The sequence below is a fragment of the Erpetoichthys calabaricus genome, chromosome 4 (genome assembly GCF_900747795.2).
Source record: "Erpetoichthys calabaricus chromosome 4, fErpCal1.3, whole genome shotgun sequence".
In the NCBI taxonomy this organism is placed as follows: domain Eukaryota; kingdom Metazoa; phylum Chordata; class Cladistia; order Polypteriformes; family Polypteridae; genus Erpetoichthys; species Erpetoichthys calabaricus.
The window spans coordinates 330,186,013-330,205,889 of NC_041397.2; the positions used below are offsets into that span (position 1 = coordinate 330,186,013).

At 40.2% G+C, this 19,877-nt stretch overlaps 4 protein-coding genes across 8 annotated transcripts in view; 3 read left to right on the forward strand and 1 right to left on the reverse strand.

Annotated features, from left to right (window-relative positions):
* The window catches only part of LOC114643553 (protein NLRC5-like), a 5,922,889-nt gene that overhangs the window by 5,730,578 nt on the left and 172,434 nt on the right, over positions 1-19,877 (forward strand). The gene's annotated exons all lie outside the window — the stretch shown is intronic.
* LOC114643557 (NACHT, LRR and PYD domains-containing protein 3-like) overlaps positions 1-19,877 on the forward strand; it is a 1,908,976-nt gene that overhangs the window by 1,598,757 nt on the left and 290,342 nt on the right. The window lies entirely within an intron of this gene.
* The window catches only part of LOC114642226 (E3 ubiquitin-protein ligase TRIM16-like), a 773,543-nt gene that overhangs the window by 529,047 nt on the left and 224,619 nt on the right, over positions 1-19,877 (forward strand). The window lies entirely within an intron of this gene.
* Positions 1-19,877, reverse strand: part of LOC114641943 (NACHT, LRR and PYD domains-containing protein 3-like) — a 476,010-nt gene that overhangs the window by 422,339 nt on the left and 33,794 nt on the right. The window contains exons 4-8 of the mRNA XM_051925775.1: positions 17,229-17,510; positions 11,989-12,093; positions 11,878-11,904; positions 5,143-5,184; positions 1,156-1,173 (exon numbers count right to left, since the gene is read on the reverse strand). Of these exons, the coding sequence (XP_051781735.1) occupies positions 1,156-1,173; positions 5,143-5,184; positions 11,878-11,904; positions 11,989-12,093; positions 17,229-17,510 (474 nt within the window). The remainder of the gene's footprint in view (positions 1-1,155; positions 1,174-5,142; positions 5,185-11,877; positions 11,905-11,988; positions 12,094-17,228; positions 17,511-19,877) is intronic.

The window sequence follows — 19,877 nt, forward strand, 5'->3', positions numbered from 1 at the left end:
AGCAGCACGGTTTCAAGAGCTTGCCAACATATCATGCAAAGCCCTGTTTGTGATTATGGTTTATGATGGTCTTTATATAAAAAACATTTATATATTACTTAATGGTGTTTGATTAGTGCTTTTATCATTATTGTGCTTTTCCGTATCTGTAAGTAGTTATTATAGTAAATAATGTATATTTGTATTTGTTTGTTGGATGTGTTTAAGGGCGGCACGGTGGCGCAGTGGGTAGCGCTGCTGCCTCGCAGTTGGGACACCTGGGGACCTGGGTTTGATTCCCGGGTCCTCCCTGCGTGGAGTTTGCATGTTCTCCCCGTGTCTGCGTGGGTTTCCTCCGGGCACTCCGGTTTCCTCCCACAGTCCAAAGACATGCAGGTTAGGTGGATTGGCGATTCTAAATTGGCCCTAGTGTGTGCTTGGTGTTTGTGTGTGTCCTGCGGTGGGTTGGCACCCTGCCCAGGATTGGTTCCCTGCCTTGTGCCCTGTGTTGGCTGGGATTGGCTCCAGCAGACCCCCGTGACCCTGTGTTCGGATTCAGCGGGTTGGGAAATGGATGGATGGATGTGTTTAATCTACATAAGTATTTTCCTGGGGTGTTAATATTTGGGTGTCGGGGGGATATTCCTGATTCTATCCATCTCTCATTTTAAAAGCATAGCACCTTCTTTGCTACGTAAATCTGGTGGCAACCTTCACGCTTGCTAGAAGTTGAGGGGTGCACTACAAACTGGCATCTGCTTTTCAGCATCTTTAAATCCATTTATTCAGTTTTATCCATTTTAACAAGTTCATTTATTTGTCACACATATCTTTAATGTTAAGTTTGTTAAGTTTGATCATAAATGCCCAACACCCCCACTCTGCCAGTTTCCGCCCCCTTCCCAAATCTTCAATCCCCCCCCCCCCACACTTACTCCAAACACCCAATCAGATCAAGTGGTTGCCCTACTTGAGCTGACAAATGCAAACTGATGCCCACCAGCTGATTGCCTACAAGTTCAGGCGGGCTTTCCCAGTCTGACCAAACTGCCTGTGGCCTCTGTGACGCCTACTGGGCCGCACTTATTTTATCATCATGCTGGGTGGTCCACTGTTGAAGCTGTAGTTGAATTAAGAGAATGAGAAACAACACAAATTACAAAAGCGTGGACATACCTGGATGCTGTGCCATCTCTGAAAAAAAAAAAAAATAACAGACAAGCGTTACTGCAAGTTGATTACCACCTCGTCACAAGAGGCTCATGTTTGATCAGTTTTCTCAGATTCCTCATTCCTGAAAGTCTCCTCTCTTTTCACACAAAGGCTGTCATTTCAGGTTCACACAAACAATAACCAGGAAGTTCCTTCAGTGTTCTTGTCCATCTTTCACAAATCATGTCCAGATCTTAGATTCCATTGACCCTCAGGACAACTGAGTAGTGAGTTAGCAGCCCACCAGGAAGGAGCTCATTGAGACATTAGGATGAGAGAAAAAAAAGGAAAGAAGGAAACCTGACAGTCCATGTAAATCTAAAAGAGGAGACTGGAGTTTTTCCCTTAAGGACTTTAAAAACATTTCATTCCCCTCTCCTTTTTCTCTGACCATTTTTACACATAAGGGTTGTGGCGAGCCAGAAGTCATCTTGAGCACAAAGATAAGATAAAAGGACAATAATGGAGACAACTGAAGGGTGAGTGCTGACGTAACATGACTTATGACAACTCCTTTATGTTGAACGTACTCCGAGTGGGTTTGATGTTGAGCCCAACAGAAGATAAATTTTATACACACTGAGTGATGATCCTGGTCATCAGTGGAAGTGTTACAATCAAAACTCACATATTTAATTAGTACAATGTGACCAAACTGAAGGATTTGACACAATAAAACAGAAGAACAACAATAAGCAGGTTTAAACACAAAAAGAGTCGAGCCTCTCAAACTGCACAGAAGAGCATTACTGTACTTGTGTTTTGTCCTGTCCTGTCTATTGTGTTGAATTTACACAGTTTTTTGCATCCATTGCACACACAACTTGCCTGGGTGTCACTCTCTGAATTGCCTTTCCTGAGTTTTATGTATTTGTTTGGCTGAAGGCCTCAGTTTTGTTTTTCTACATTTTATAGGTTTGGCCATCTTGTGTGTTTGACGGTTATGACACCATGTGGTTGCTAGGCACATGACACATGTGACATGAGAACTGGGGCATCATGGCTGCCATAATATATGAGCAAACTGCTCGTTTTAAGTGGTGTCCGAAGTTTCATTTATTAAAGTAAGGATTAGAAAACAATTGTGCTTAATAAAATAAATAATTAGGGAAAGCTATGACTGTGGTTTTGTATTTGAATGTTTGCCTTGTTCTTTGAATGCTGTTTTTGACATTAGCTAATGAATTAAAACAATTCATTTGGAGAGCGGATAAAGAGAGAGCCTCTTGAACTGAGCTCCATGATGTGATTAAAAACACAATTTCTGTTAAAGGATTCATCTTTGGTCCCTTTTTGAAGATCACTAAACTTACAGACCATTTAAAACGAGGGGCCCAGTGGTCAGTCGTTTCTGTCCTATAATACAAAACAGTTAAAGGAGCCCTTGGACTCAGATGGCTGAGCTCACAGCAGCTTCACCTTTCTTGTGTTCTGTTGTAAATCTTGCAGTTTCATTATTTTTTGTAGATAGATAGATAGATAGATAGATAGATAGATAGATAGATAGATAGATAGATAGATAGATAGATACTTTATTAATCCCAAGTGGAAATTCACAATAATATCAAGTCATACACGGAGTTGCTGGAATAGCTGACACTCATGGCGGTGCCTGAGTCATAGAAAAGAATTGTATTCTGCTTTTGTAGATTTTTGAGGTGTTCTCTTTTTGCGAACCCATTTCGTGTATCTTCTTCGGTTGTGTTCTAGCTGGTCCTCTTTGTGTAGTTTAATTGGCTAATTGTGTGATGATGGTGGAAGGTGGGCCCCTAATTCAAATACAGTCACCTGATACGAGGGACCTATCTGAGGAACATTCAGGTGATCCTCTGGCGGAGTGACATTAGTCCAGATGTAGCCTTGGTTTGCCTTCAGGCTTCTCGCTGCACTTTTCCAAAGGTTTTGTGGTTTTTAACCATTTTATATTGTATATTTTTTACTTATTGGTTTGTTCTTTTTAATTTGGCTTTAGCATTATTGATCTTTGTTTGAGTAATTAACATTTTGTTTCATTTTTGCCTTTTTTTCTTATTTTGTTTTTACATTTTGCATTTTGTACTTTGCATCTTTTTCCCTTTTACTGTTTTGTGGTTTGATTTATTAATTGTTTTTTATAAAATGTGTTTAGTTATTAAAATTAAGGATAACTGTGGCCAGGGACTTTTACAGTTTACCTGACAAAAACTAAATTTAAAATTAGAGTTCAATGTGTTGATGGCGGCCCAATAGGCAGTTGTTTCATAAAGTGCTTTATTCTGCATTTTGATCTTGCTAGTGAGTTGTGGCATCATGAATAAATGTTCAGTTTCAATAATAATCTTTGTATACCCATGGCCTGGAGGACATGATCTTAGAATAAAATTTAGAGCAAAGAGTTAAAGGAAAGAAATAACAAATGTCTTATTCATTTTCACCGTTTCTCTGCCACTGTTTCTCCAGAGGAATGTGCGGACAGTACTGGCAGTTTTAGTAAGCAGACGTTCTTAGAACTGCAGACATTAGGATTGTTCCATTGACTTCCTGCCTGGGGCCCCTTTATCTAAAAGAGACTCTATTTGATGTCTGCTCCAGAAATAAAGACCCTCAATAGTTACATTTAAAGACATTTTAAAAATCTTTTTATTCAGCTCAGTACTTCACTTGGGGCAGGGGGCTTTTTTGTTGAAAAGAAGATTGGCTCCCTTCACCTTTGTAAAAACTATCAAGAAGTTAACAAAATTATGATTAAAAGTCATTAGTCCTTATCTTTTGACACTTACTTTTAGTGGAGCAAATTACCTGACCTTTTGTACCTCTCTGTTAGATTGTGGTGCATAGCCTTGACTGGAAAAATCTCAGACTAGAAGTGCAAGCATGCAATTAAAAAATGGTGGCATGCCGAGCTCTCACCTTCAAGACCCAATGCTAAGCGAGAAAGTTCAGGCTCCATGTGTGCCAAAAGGGGAAACCAAGAACGCTGCAAGGCCAATAAAGTGAGATCCGCCATGAGCCAGGAACAGGATGGCAGCACAATCCCTGGTCCAGGCTTTGGTCTTGGCATATCTGCTCTAATGCAACTCTCTGCTGGCAGGGATACTAGCATGTGCCACCAAGCCACTGAAGATGATTCAGAATGCAGCCACACATCATGCCACTCCTCTTTACAGATCTCTACATTGGCTCCCACTAACAGCACACATTAAGTTGAAATTGCTGATGGTTGCCTATAGAGTAGTCATCACCTATGTACAGTATATGGAGACCACTCCTCAACCACTCAGCTCTACTTATAAATGGTGTCTGGTGATGCCACCTCTGCCTGGCATCACATCTCAATCCAGACTCTCTTCATGTGTAACTCCTGTCTGGTGAGATATGCTGCCCACCTCCATACCAACTGCTGACTCCCTCAGTGTGTTTAAGAAGTGTTTGAAGCCCCCCTTGTCATGTGGATGTCCAGTACGTCTACCTGATGATGGCTTTGATGAGTTCTTGTAACTAAGCTAAGATTAACAAGTCTTGTGTTGTTCTGTTTGCTTTACAGCTCTTCACTTGTGATGATCAATTCTGTCACTTTGTCCTGTCACACATGGTCCTTAACAGTCTCCAGACTGATGTTTACTCCTTTATATTGACCTCTTTTGTAAGGTGCTTTGAATAAAAGTGTCTTCCAGTTGAAATAATAGAAATGTTAACGTGCGTTAAATTAATGAGGGAAGCTTTGCACAACATCACAGTGGTCGTGCCCTGCTGGCCTTTAATGGGGAAGCACCATGGCTGTTATCCATTTTCTCCACATCTAAAACCAAACACAGTCTTCCTAACTTTTTGGGGAACTTCAAGTATGTTTGGGCAGACATATTGATTACTATACACTCTTTTAAAAACTTTAAAATAGGAATCTGTCATTTTAAAACATTTATATTTTTACTGTTTGTGCAACTGTAAAATTTAATGAAAGATGCTGCTTACCGATCTCCTTGCGCAAGTTCCAGACAGGGAGAATGTCAACTGCTGTGTAAAAAGAGAAATTGAAAATGTGACCTTTTCTGTATATTTTTACTAGAATAAAAGGAAACAATAAAACAGAGTTTTGCAGGGACAGCATTACATTAATAAAGGAGCATATTTACAAAAAGTAAACTCCAGTAGCACCCACTGCCACAGCCCAGAAATGCTAACACTGTGCTGCTAGAGTGGTCCCTAGAGGTCCCTGACATACCAACACCTGAGTAGAGACGGACGAGGAGAGAAAAGCTCAACACTGAGACGTGGCTGTCCAGTCCACCACCAAATGGACAGCATCTGTCCTTTCATCAATGGCCATGAGGGGTGACCCATTAGCCTCTTTAGCAGTTACTGTGCCCAGGTGACGAGTATCAGGAACACTAAAGGACAGTGACACTGTACAAACAGTGACATAGCGTGGACTTTCAAGACTCAGCTTGTACTTTTTTGAAGTTTTGTTGTGTGAATAAAACAACAACCTTCCAAATATGACAGGGACTACTAAGGAGGTACTTAGTGATCTAGAAATTGTAGAGGGAGAAGTGCTGCTGAGATTAAATAGGCTGAAATCAAACAAATCACCAGGACAAGATAACATTTATCTCCTTGAGTGCTTAAGGAGGTTACAGAGAGCAGGTAGAAACCCTTGACAAGAATTTTACCAAAATGTTTGCACATTGGAGAATTTCCTCAGGTCTGGAAGTGATTGGATTGGTGAGCTTGTTGGGATGAAGGGCCTTCTGTTGTCAAAATGATTCAAATGTTGTAATATTCTGACGTTCAAATTTATTGTTGAATGAGTGACAAGCTAAGGCTGAACTATAATTATTACACAATACAAAGATGACCTTTTATGCATTCAGAGACATTAGAACACTGCAAATATTTAACAAGAACAGGCCATTCAACCTAACAAAACTCACCAGTCCTAGCCACCTAATAACTACAAAATAAAGTCAGCGTCCTAAAGTCTTACTGTCTACCACACTACTTGGTCGCTTATTCCAAGTGTCTATCGTTCTTTGTGTAAAGAAAAACTTCCTAATTTTTGTGCGAAATTTACCCTTAACAAGTTCCCAGCTGTGTCCCTGTGTTCTTGATGAACTCATTTTAAAATCACCGTCTCGATCCACTGCACTAATTCCCTTCATAATTTTAAACACTTCAGTCATGTCACATCTTAATCTTCTTTTGCTTAAACTGTAAAGGCTCAGCTCTTTTAATCTTTCCCCATAACTCATCCCCAGCCTAGTTGCTCTTCTCTGGACCTTTTCTAGTGCTGCTTTGTCCTTTTTGTAGCATGGAGATCAAAACTCCACCCTGGACTTCAGATGAGGCCTCACCAGTGTGTTATAAAGCTTAACGCCAAACTGCCACTTTTTATGATGTGATAAAAATGTGTGACTGCTGAAAAAAAAAAAAAAAAACACCAACAACCTTCACCATCTAATAGAGTGGACATGTGCTCCACCTCAGGCCATTCTTACTGTCACTCAGATGAGTCCAGCACCATGGACAATGACAATGGACGCTGTGTTTTTAAATCCTGAATTATTTCATCAGCGTGTGTGTCCTGCTCCTGTCCTTCTTAGGCTTTTTCTAAACAGCTGCACTGAAAACTTTTTTAACATTTGTAACTTTAAAATCCTATTCAGAAAGTGGGATTGAGTTTCCATTCTCTTTGACTTGTGGGTAGAAACTGTCCTTAAATCTGCTGGTGCGAGTGCCAATGGTCACAAGGCAGGAGTTAGACAAATGGCTGTTCAGGATGTCTGAGCTCTTTAATTGTTATGTTTGCCTTTGTGTGTGCTGCAGAGAAGGCAGCTCAGTGCCAGTCATTATCTGTGCCACCTTCACCATTCTCTGTAGTGCCCTACAACACCGGACTAAGCGGGCGCCACTGAGTGTGGACTCCACTGTGCACCTGCAGAGGTTCTTGAGAGCCAATGGTGGACTGTGAGCTTCTTTCAGTCATCTGAGGACATAGAGGAAAACAGCAGAGATGTGCTGTGTCCACTGCAGGTCATGGGTGACAGGCATTCAAAGTGATTGAAGGTTGTTCCCCATCTTTACCACATCCTCTCTGATGTAGATCTCTTCTGTCTCTTCACATTTATGACTGACTTCTTGGTTTTACTGACATTGAGGGTTAGATTGTTTTCCTGGCACCACTTCGCTGCATGTGTCTTTTTCTCGATGTCTCATCATTGTTGATAACCAAGCCTATGATGCTGGTGCCATTAGCAGAATTAATGAATGAGTTGTAGCTGAGTCTAGCAACACAAGCACACGTGAACTAGGAGTACAGAGGTGAGCTCAGTACACTACCCCGTGTTGAAGGTTAGGGTGGAGGATGTGATGCTGCCAATCCACACATGCTTAGGTCTTTTGATTAGGAAGTGCAGCGTCCACAATCCAGTTACAGAGAGTGACATCGAGTCCTAAACTGAGGAAGTAAATGGTGAGCTGAGCTGTAGTCTAGTAATGTGACTGGCATAACAGTTTTTATTATCCTGAAGTGCCACAATGTTAGGAGCAAGGGATATGGCATCTGCTTTGGACCAGTTGTGATGTTATGCAAACTGGCGGGATGATGAGTTTCTGGAATATTCTGTTTAACATGTCCAGCACCAGTCTGTCAAAGCACTTTTTCACAATTGGAGTGAGTGCCACTGATCTGTAGTCACTGAGCCAGTCAAGACAACCCAACAAGTCTGGCATCAAATTCTGGATTGTTGCTAACATAAAAAGAAAATATATAATAAACGCTCTTCTCTATTTAGAGACTGATCTCACTTCATTACCAGGTCGAGAGTACTCTTGACTATCTGATCCAATGTCTTGCTTGTATTTCCGATTGGATGAGGAGAAATGTTATCAAACTAAAGTAGGAAAAAACAGAAACCTTAGTGACTAGGAAACTTGGATATAGCAAGGGAATTAGAAATAAACTTGATCCCTTAGGTTTAAAAATTAAGATGGGGGTAAAGAATTTAGGGGCTATCACTGAGTCTGACCTAACCTTTAAATCACAAATTAACCAGATTACTGGGACTTCATTTTTTCACTTAAGAAATACAGCAAAAGTTAGACCTCTTAAAAAGATGCTAAAAAATTAGTTCACGTTTTTGTTTTCAGTCATCTAGATTACTGTAATGCACTCCTCACAGGACTACCTAAGAAAACATCAATCGGTTACAGTTAGTGTAGAATGCAGCAGCCAGGATCTGAGCACATCACACACGTTTTAGCGTCGTTACACTGTCTACTCGTGTCACTTAGAATTGACTTTAAAATACTGCCGTCCCCCTACACTTCAAGTTGTAACCTCAGATCTTCTAATGGTGGTCTGCTTATAATTCCAAGAGCCAAGTTTAAAAGAAGTGGTAAGGTGGTCTGTTACTGATATGCATTGTCACACACAAAAAAGGGTAATTCCATGCCAGACCAGGGGGTGGCAGAGTATATTTATCCTTTCTGACTGCAGGAAATTCATATCAGTGGCTGTTTACCCTGTGACCAACATGAAGCTGTTAAAAACTCCCACAAATCTACCAATCTGATCCCCAGAATCCAACATGGTGTCCCCTTGATCCCTCCCTGCTCTTCCAAAGCTAAACCCCCCCCCCCATGCCCCCCCCACACACACACACACACTATAAGTCCCTTGGTCTTACATGCCCTGTAGATTTGGTGGAAAATGGAGAAACATATTGGCACAACTCCAGTTTGGCACAGCCATGCCCCTGTCTTCCAGAATCCCACCCTTTGCATTGGCAGAAGGCCCATCTGTTTCCATGGGCAAATCAGGGCATTGAGAAACTTGGTGACATTTAGAATGACTATGGACTCAGAATGTCCCAGATACGCAGGTCTGGGTTTTCTATTCTTCCTTCCTCTTTCAATTTTCTATCTTCAGATCAGATCAGTACTTAAGACAAACGGGTTCCCAATTTCCTCAGCATTGCCTTCCCACACCCTTTATAAATGTATTTATTTATTGCTTATTAGCTCCAGGATTATCATCTTTATATGAAAGTCTGCATAAGACATCTGCCAGGCCTCTCGCTTTACTGTCAGTCTGGTGATGTGACCACCTTTCTTCAGCTCCCATCTCTTGTAAGGATATCACGAACAACATCTCAGCATCCTCCTAAAGCCCATTTATCAGCAACCGCAATTTAAATTTCAACATCACCACTCAGAAACTTTGTCCTGTGCTTTTCTCTGCTGATCCCATCTGCCACCGGCGTCCTTTATAATGTCCCCCATATGTTTTAGGACTGCCCTCCAGTTTATGCTTTTTGGTTGAATGTTTCCAACTGCCTGTCTGATATTTTCTTTGTTAATATTCCTCTTTTGCCTCATATATCACTGTCTCTGCTAAACTCATCTTAGCCTCTTGCTGGAAATCTCCTGATTTACTCTCTCTCTGCAAACGTCTGGTAATCCCCTACTTTAATGTATTAAACTTGGATACCCACGTGTGAATAAAGCTTGTGAAAGCAAAGCCCACCAAAGTATGACCAGGCAGAATTTGTTTCTGCTCATGTAATTCTGAAGTGCAGATGTTACTGTGTAAGGACATTGTCCTAAGTGTTTGATTCACACATTATCATCATCATCATTAACACGGCCTAACTGTATGTGACAGAGTTTACATGTCAGCCGGAAACAAAATGTGTGTGTTTGTGCCAAAAGCGTAAACCTACATGGTGAACTTTAACTTTGAATGGTAACCTTAAATAAAATCTCAATAGTCAAAATGTCCTTGTGTACCAAAACACCACAAACAAGCAGTTCAAAGAAGCAGCTGCCTTGATGTTTTTTTCTTCAAGCCCCTTGAAGCAGACAGCAGCCTAATCTGTCAGTGTGCCTGTCCAGTTTACCAAATTAAAAATCCTCTCTGATCAGACTTTAAATTACGTTTACTGCTTGTTTATTTGGGGGAATTCATTTGAAAAGTGCAGCAGATGACAGCAGTCAGAGGACCTGTGGGACTCAATTAAGCAACAGGCTACTGTGCAGCTCTAGTGACGTGTGGCATGGGCACACTGTGGAGTTGCAATGGCACTCAGGGTCACACTACAGCTTTATTTGTGTGTTTTATTTATGCTGTGTTGTGTAGCATCCTCTGTGCAGCCATTGCAGCCACAGTTGTGTGGATGTCAGCATTTTAAAATTAATTTTAAACCAAATGATATTTGCAGTTTGCATATCGGTATGCTTTATCTGTGTGTTAGCTATTAAAAAGGAACCGATGTCACAACTGGAATTTACTACTGGTTGCAGAACATCTAATTAAAATTAAAATTTTGTGACTCTTTCACCACAACCCTTCTAACACCAATAGAAAAATAAATAAATAAAAAGAGATCTGCAAAGGGCCTGCAGTGACTGAGCAGGCTCAGTTGTTCCTTTGATGACTTCAAGCAGAGCTCACCGAGGAGCGACTTCTGTCAGATCGTCTACACTTGCTGAGTTTCATCTCCTCTTTGGTCTACTTAAGTATAAGAGGACATAAAGTGCTGACTGCAGTACAGAAAGTGACTTAGTGCTGACTCATGATGTGGTGAAGGTGAGTATGGTGGTGTTCATTCAGCACGTTTAATATTTTATTCAAAAAACAAAACACAAAATAAGCTCCATTGTAAAACAACCATAGGAAATACAAGAATATGTCCAAAAGACAATCCATGAAATGCAACACTCAATCCCCCTAACAAAGACTGCCATACAACAAGAGAATTCCATCTAAGGTGGTACTCCATATAAAATAAAACAGCAAATAAAATAGACGAGGTCTGGCATGCTTACTTTATGATTACACTAATAAATGCCTGCGGAGTTCTGAAAAATGACTGAATCGATCCTCAGTGTGCACCAAGCCTGCCACAGTTCAACTAAAATGATTTAGAGACCGCATGCTTCTTGTGTAACATTATCTTAAAAGTGTCCAGGTCAAAAGATAACCTGTGAGCAATCACATCAAGCGCCCACATCACAGGTCACTATTCTTGGGAATGTCGTACACTCGCCTGGTCTTGGACTGCAATTCACTGCTAACACTTTAACCAGAATATCTTTAACAGGAGTAACAACAGATGGGATGAAAAATCAGTTATGACATCTCACAGCACACAAGCTTGATGAAAGACTTATTTAGCTCAACTGGAAGAATCCCTTCAGCCCTCCAATGCCGTTGTGTGTCACAGGTCACAAACAAATCAACTTTATGAGGACTCATTCACCTTTAGCACTCCATCTGTTTGTACCCTCAGTAGGAATGAAAGAAGAAGCCAACACTCCTTGATGCGCAGACAGCCATCTGGGCCTGTGACTCCTTCATTTGTGGGGATTTTCTGTTCTTTGAGAAAGGAGTATTGCACTTTTTATACATACATGGAGTAATTAAAAAGTTACCCTGATGAGCCTCCTTCCTGTATCAACCACACTTGCTAATTTCACTCTCATTTTTATCTGTCAGCTAAATAAATTACACAAGCACTGTGGCCCCCAAATGAGACATTAACACCTTGATTTCTGTGTTTAGTCAAATCCCATGTCCTCTGGCCGCCCTGAACCAAAGTCATTTAACAACTCAGTCAGGTAATGTCACACATTCGTAAGACACTTCCTGCACCACCTGAGCTCTCACACATCCCAGAAAGTCAAGAATTTCCTCTGACGTGTCCTTACCTTTGGTCTTGTATGTTGCTTTTTTATCTAGACAGAAGAAACAGAGGAATATTGTAAAAATGAGCATAATGAACAACTGGGGTCATCTTTATTTACCACTTCTGGACTCACCTCTCATTCTTCGCCATTTCAATATGAGCAGCACAGTCACTATGACACAAAGAGCCATTGATAACCAGAAAACCACCGACCAGCCAGAGACGTTTGTGGAGAAAACTTAAAAAAGAAGAGAAGAATAAACGTCTGTGAGTCTGAAAAGCACAACAAGAGAGCAAGCGTGAGACCTGAAAGAAAAGAGAAGGCATCAAAGATTAGTGCGTTTAATGACCGATACCTGGGCACTGTCCAATGGAAAAATGTGACAAAAAAACACCAATCAGAACACAAATGGAGTGTCAGGTGACTGTGAAAAAATGGTTATCATCTTCAAAGGTGCTGGGATTAATAAAATCTTTAATAAAAACCAAGATGTCATGGAAGATAATCCAAAGGTAATGTGACATACACACTGGTGATGACCACATGCTCAGTTAGGCTTCAGACACCTAATAATACCCACTTATGAACCAAGGTGCCATGTATGGTGGTCTTGGGGTGCAAGGGGTAGAAAATTTAAAGAAGAGTCGAATATGAAAAATGAAACAAATTGGTGAGGACAAAACTGATAAGGTAATGCATAACCAAACAAGGATGCTGAATGGTGGAAAGAACTGTCAGTCACTCCTGAGTGGAAATCACCTGATCACGGTGGCACATAGCGACTGGACAAGTTAATGTGGCTCTTTTAGTATTACAAATGTGCTGATATACACTTAATAATTATGTTTTATATGTTACTATGGTCAGAGATTTTATAGCAAACACAAATAGAATATAAATACACCACATGGCTTTTGTGATGAAGAGACTAATAATTACTTTAATTTTCCACATTTTTATTAGAATATGTAATAGTCAAATAACACATACTAGAAGGTTATATTAATCCACTCAAACATACCCCAATGGTCTCCACACCACAAACTCCTCTCCCTCAGCCCAGTGAATTAAACATGGTCACCAAAACAGTTTGTGGCCAGGGTGGCCATGGAGGACACAGCTATGCAGAAGTCCAACTGGGTAAAGAAGAGGAGCTGAGTGAGTAAAGTGATAATCACCAGACTACAGCCATGGAACCCTCTACCAAAAAAGTGTCACTTTACATTCATTGATGGGGTTACAGGACAAATTAGAATGCAGACAGTGGAAAGAACTAAATTATAAAGAGTAGACTTCCCAATAGATCGGTGCCCCCTCAGTTCATAGGTAGCCGATCCTGTGGCACACATACCAGATGTTTCAAAAGTCCAGAAGACAAGATTTGAAGTAAAATTTAAGATTACCTTAGTCTTATCTGACCTTGTGCATGAACTTTACATAAGACCACCTTTACAGTTCTGTCTGTACATTTTAGATCTGTCTTACACAATTAGCAGCCTGCCCTACCCTGTATCCTTTGTTCCCACATGGACAGATATGACAGCTCAGGCCTGAAGCCCATCCACATGCCCAAGGAGGTCTCTCACCAGTGTACTTTGAAGGCAACACGCTATACAAGATTCTGTGTCAGTGAAGCATATGTGTGTTCTAGTCCCCCTAATAGATGACCTCCTCCTACCAATCAAACTTTTCTGCTAATGGTTGGTTTAGAGTTGAGTTGCTTTGGCTCCTTAGTCATCCCGATCACCTTAGAGGTGTCAGAGTTCCTGCCCAGCTTTGCAATGGTTGGACACTTCCAGCTCTGAGGTTTATGCTCCTGGACAATCTTGTGCCTACATCTGACTGTGACCAAACTCTCTGTATCTGTCTGGTCTGGAATCTTACTACACTTTAGAGGTGCACACTATCACCGTGAAGGATACCTGGGTGAGATCCTCCAAATCTCTTCTAGAATGCAGATGAACAACCTCCTTCTCAAGTTCAGCAAACCTGAAATCAACGTGCTAGAAATCACACATCAAACATGCCTGACACCATACTCTCCTTATTTTTTTAATTTTAATGTTTGAGATAAAAAGCAACACAAAAGCTTTCTGAAGTGACAAATGGTATATAAACATAACAATGAAAGTGTAATGATTAACTTTCAAATGGGTACTCAATTCAGTTCATTTCAGTTTGTGCTTTTCATTGAGTGCAGACTCAGTGTAACAAATTCACAGGTAAATAGACAAATTACAGACTTTCCAATAACACACACACATACTCTATACAGTACATGGACAGTTTTGTCATTTGTGCCATCTCATGGTGCTCAAGTCAGGAAATAAAGAAACCAAACTCCAAAAAGACAGAAAAATAGAATTATGATAGCAATAAAAACTTGAGGAGTTAGAAAGGAGAATCATAAAAGCCAGAGTTCCTTTGCCCACTAATTAAAATTAGTAGCAATTCACCCATTTCATCTCTGAATAAAAAAACAACACAGGACACCTTTACACCTTGAATCTCTTTGGCCAATAACAACTCTTTGTGACATCTTCCTAAAAACACCAGTGACCTCCTTTGACTCTCAAAAATTTGCACCCCTGATCCTAATGTGGCAAATTTGAAGGGGTAAGAGCGACTGTGCATTCACGTTAGGCCACAGTGTCACATGATGCAGTTACTGTCCCCTAGTGGTTCGCTATTCACACCTGTCACACACCATCATACTGCAGTGTGTCCTCCGCTTCTCACTGTAGTCTCCATCAGTTCCTTACCTTCACTTATTGTACTTTCCTCCCATTGTCATTACAAGTCCAGCCAGTGATCTCCTCCTTATTTACAGTGTGGTGTCATCATCATAGCTAAGCATTTACTTTGGTGAGATTTTTTTCATTTTTCTCAAATAATTCTAAAAAACATTTATTTTTTTCTTGTTTTCATAATTTCCTTACAGGTGCTCAGTTTTTATACCAAATTAAACCTAACTTACCCTCTACTCTTTTTGTTTTAATGTAAAATACCCTTAACACTAGAACCCCTGAAGTCTAAGAAAAAACTCTCCATCAGTGTCTTTGTTTTGCAAATGTGTCAGTTAGCACAAGCAGCAAGCAGCCTGGTATCACAGCATCCCAACCAACACAGTTCATGTCACAGAGAAGATTTTCAGATCTAAAGTCTGTTTTTCTGGGTGTGAGGTGCCTGGAATTGTGTAGGGTAAATAATATATCATCATTTGGAACACATGCATCTCATGTGTGTTCCATGTCTACAAAATCTGTGTAAGTGTAGGATGACAGGAAGGGCGAGGCAAGAAATGCTGAACATATAACTAAAAAAGAAATGTTTTTGATATTTTAGTAATAATTGACAAAATGTAGACATGAAGTGTACGTATAATGTGTGAAGCCTGAAATACAAATATCAAATAAACACTTTCACAAAAGGTACAAGTATAACAGAACAAGTGTGCTTTTATTCAAGAATATAACTGAAGAAAAAGAAATTGGGTTAGGGTACAACACTGACATGACCACTTGAGTGGCACAGTGGTAAGAACTGCTGACTCGTAGTCAAGAGGTCATGGGATCGAATCTGGGCACTTTCCATAATTACCGTTTTGAGTAGTGAGCTGCTCTTATTGTTACTATTATACAATAAACACATACATTTGATCTGAGTCTGTAAAAGACGTTGTAAATGTATGGATCTTGTAAAAGTTAGCGTGTTTTTTTTATTTTTTATTCACTTTTATTCTCTCAGTAATGTTCATGCTCACCCCGATCTGACACTGATGTTTTCACATTAAGATGAGATATAACAGAGGTGAACTCAGACGAGGACGAGGGTTCTACATTGGAGAAAGAGAACAGAACCCCACACCACAAGAAACGTCCACTCACACATAAAAAACAAAACAAAAAGCGGGGCATGCTGAGCTCACCAAGGTATTGTGCAAAGTTCTGTTTGTGATTATTTTTTGTGATGATCTTTATATGAAAAACATTTATATATTACTTATATGAAACCCAGATTGAATTTTATTTACCTATTTACCTTGATTTATTTACTTGTAAAGCACTTTGAGCTACATTATTTGTATGGAAATGTGCTATATAAATAAATGTTGTTGTTGCTGTTACTTATATTCCTACAGCGTAAAGTCACAAGTAAACTGCAGAGCTTCCTCTGTTTGGTTGACATGGACTTGGTGACACAGTACATGTGTACTGAAGTGACTTAAGCTGCAGGTGGAAGTTCCTGTCGCACTTTACACAACTGATGTTACAGTTCTGCCTTTGTCCAGAAATGGCTTTATGAACACAGTCTCAGAAAGTCTTTCTACAGTGGGACAACTGGGATCTTTTCCTGAATAAGGCATGGCATTGCACATGTACTTTGTCATCCAAACGGTGCCATGTTTCACCTTTATGCCTGGTGCAGCTGCGTTGTTCTTATATGTGAGTGGACGTTTCTTGCGGAGAATCTGAGTTCACCTCTGTTATAGAACATCTTTATGTGAAAACAGCAGTGTCAGATCGGGGCGAGCGTGAACGTGACTGAGAGAATAAAACTGAATTAAAAAAAAAAAAGCTAACTTTACAAGTACCATAAATTTACACCAACTGTTAGAGACTCAAATCAAATGTATGTTTTTATTGTATAATAGTAACAATAAGAGCAGCTCACTACTCAAAATGGTCATTCTGAGAAGCGGCCAAGATCAAACCCGCAACCTCTTGATTATGAGTCAGAAGTTCTTACCACTGCACCACTATAGCAGTCATATCAGAGTTGTATCCTAACTCGATTTCTTTTTCTTTGGTTATATTTTTGAAAAAAAACGGACTTGTTTTGTTATACGTGTTCCTTTTATGAAAGTGTTTATTTGATATTTGGACTTCAGTCTTCACACGTCATACACTTAATTTCTATATTTTGTCAATTATTACTAAAACATGAAAAAAGATTCTATTTTACTATGTGTTCCAAAATTCCTGCCTTGCATCTCTTGTCATCCCTCTTTTACACAGATTGTTGTAGACACGGAACACACATGATATGCATGTATTCCAGATAATGATATATTATTTACCCTCTACAACTCCAGGCACCTCACACCAATATGAACACACTTGAGCTCTGAAAATCTCCTTTGTGTCTTGAGCTGCAGCTCTGGGGGTGATGTGATAGCTGGCTGCTTGTGCTGTTTGACACATTTACAAAACAAAAGACACTGATTGAGAGGTGCGAAGGAATTTAAGGTGGCCCAGGATTACATGTTAAAAGAGAGGAGCATTAGTGTTACAATAAAAATGGATTGAATGATAGTCTTTTTTAAAATCACATACATTCCATTGTCAGTGACATGGCCTCTGAGTACTCACCATAGACCCCCATTTTGGACTGGTAGGCCGGTCTGGTTGTGTTGCTTCTCATCAGACAGGAGAACACGTTGAACTCCCACTTAATAGGAATGACGCTGCTGACCCTTAGGAGACCCTCATCATCCCGTTGTACTGTTAAGGTGGACTGTGACGTCATGTCTACGCCATTCATGTCTCTCCAGGTGACTTCAGGTCGAGAGCTCCACTTCTCAGAGCTGCACTCCAGTCTGGTCTGCTGGTCCTCTGCAGTGCTGATGGAAAAGGAAGGCTGAGTGCCAACAACTGAAGGTAAAAGAAAGAGAAAATGAGCAACGTATTGAGGGAGAGAAAGCCATTTGAATTACAAATATAAATTCTTAGTGCATTCACACAAGGGTAATTTTTTTTCTAAAAAACTCACATTATTAGTTTTTTTTGTCTTCTTGCTTCTTGTTTTAATGTGTTGCTGTCCTGAATTTCTACAAGTATTGCTGCATTTATTTAATACCTGCCAGGATTACACCAAATTCCTTGTAACTTCTGTCATTGCTGCTCTTTTTTGTGTATTTGCTGTGTTTTTCACTGTATTACTCCATTTGTGTATTTAGCATTGAACTGTAATTGTATTTTTGGTTTGCAAACCATCATGTGATGGTCAATGGCACTACTGTATGTAAAATAAAGATTATCAGAACAATTGTCACGAGAACAGGCCATTCAGCCCCACAAACTCACAGATCCAAGTCACTGAGAGATCTCCCTAATAACATCAAGTCGAGATTTGAAGCTCAAATCAAATCCAATTTTACTTGACCCTTACACTTATACACACAGTACACTATGTAGTGAAATTCTTAGCTGCTGATCTCTGAGACTGTGCATTCGAAGAATTTAAAAACTCAAATAAATAATAAATACTCAACTATAGTAAATATCAATATGTACAATGACAGCATTGTATGAATATTATTAAAGTATATAATAAGTAACCTAATACAGTAGAATAGGGCATCATGTGGCTCTCGGAAATGTCCTCATTCAAGACACAGATGGACTGTGGACAGAAGCTCCTCTTCAGTTGCTGAACTGGACTTTAGGTATCCATACTGTTTTCCTGACTGCAGCACAGAGAAGAAGCCATTGTTGGGATGGCTGGTGTTACTGATAATTTTATTTGCCATGGTCCAACATTGCTTGGTGTAGATGTCCTGGAGTTTAGGGAATGCACGTCCAGTGAAACATTCTGCTTTCCCCATCACTCTCTGCTGAACCTTGTGGTCCTGCTATGTGCCATTTCCAGACCTGCACTTGCTATCTACAGAAATTTTCAGATGACTCCTCCATCATAGGCTGCATTAATAACAGAGATGAGTCGGATTACAGGAAGGCTGTGGAGGACTTTGTCTTTAGTGCAGCTCAAGATCACCAAGACGAATAGAGCTGGTGGTGGATTTCCAGTGTGAGTAAAGAACCTCTGTGACCTCTCATTATCCAAGGGGTTGGGGTTGTGTTTAAGTGATGTCAAACTACAAGTACCTGGGGGTTAATATAAATAATAAATTGGACTGGTCTGACACACAGTGGAGCTGGACAAGAAGGACCAGAGCAGACTGGACTTGCTAGGGAGACTCAGGTCTTTTGATGTGTGCAGCAAGCTACTGGAAATGTTCTGACAATCCATAGTGGCCAGTGTGGTGTTCTACGCTTCATTCTCCTGGGGAAACAACCTGAGTTCAAAAGAAGCACAATGGCTCAGGAAACTTATCAGGACAGTCTGCTCCATCACAGGGTGAACCCTGGACACACTAGAAGCTGTTGTGGAAAACTGGATGATAGCACATAGGATGCCATCATGAAAAATCCCCTCCATCCTCTCCAGGAGATGCTCTTTAGGAGCACTTTTAGTCACAGGCTCATTCCGTCAAGGTGTGCTAAGAAGTGCTTCTGGGAAGTTTTCTACCTACTGCTATCAAGCAATTCAGTGCTTCCTCCTGACGTCCCAAACTAAATGCTGATATTCTTTAAGTTCATTTTGCTATTTCTACACAATATACATTTATTTATTTATGGATTGATTGCATTTGTCCAATATGTCAGTATTTTTGTTTTTTATGTTTCTGCTACTGAATGAATTTCAATTTTCATTTGAGAGTAATAATGTTTATCTAATCTAATACTTCCTTTCAGGATACTCTCAATGGTGGATGCGTCAAAGTCCTTTAGTAACTGGGAGGGCAGCCTAAACTCCCTAAGGTGATGTTATAGTCATGTGCAGCCATGGAGGGTGTACAGCAGAGGATTCAGAATAGTGCTCTGTGGTGCACTTGTATTGAGAGTAAGAAATGATGAAGTGTGGACACCCACTTGAACCACCAGTGGTCTGATTGTCAAGAAGTTAAATACCGAGCTGCACAATGAAGTACTCAGACACAGGACACTGAGCTTGGTGTGAAGCTTACATGGATTTAGTGTGTTAAATGCTGAACTATAGTCTATAAATAGCATTCACACATAATTTCCTCTCCTGTTGTCCCTGGTGGGCCAGTATGTATGTAGGATCAAGGTGAAGGCATTATTTGTGGATCTGCTGGAGCAATATGTGAACTGTAATGTCCTTAGGTTCCTAAAGTCCTCCTGTCCACCACACTACTTGGTAATTTATTTCATGTG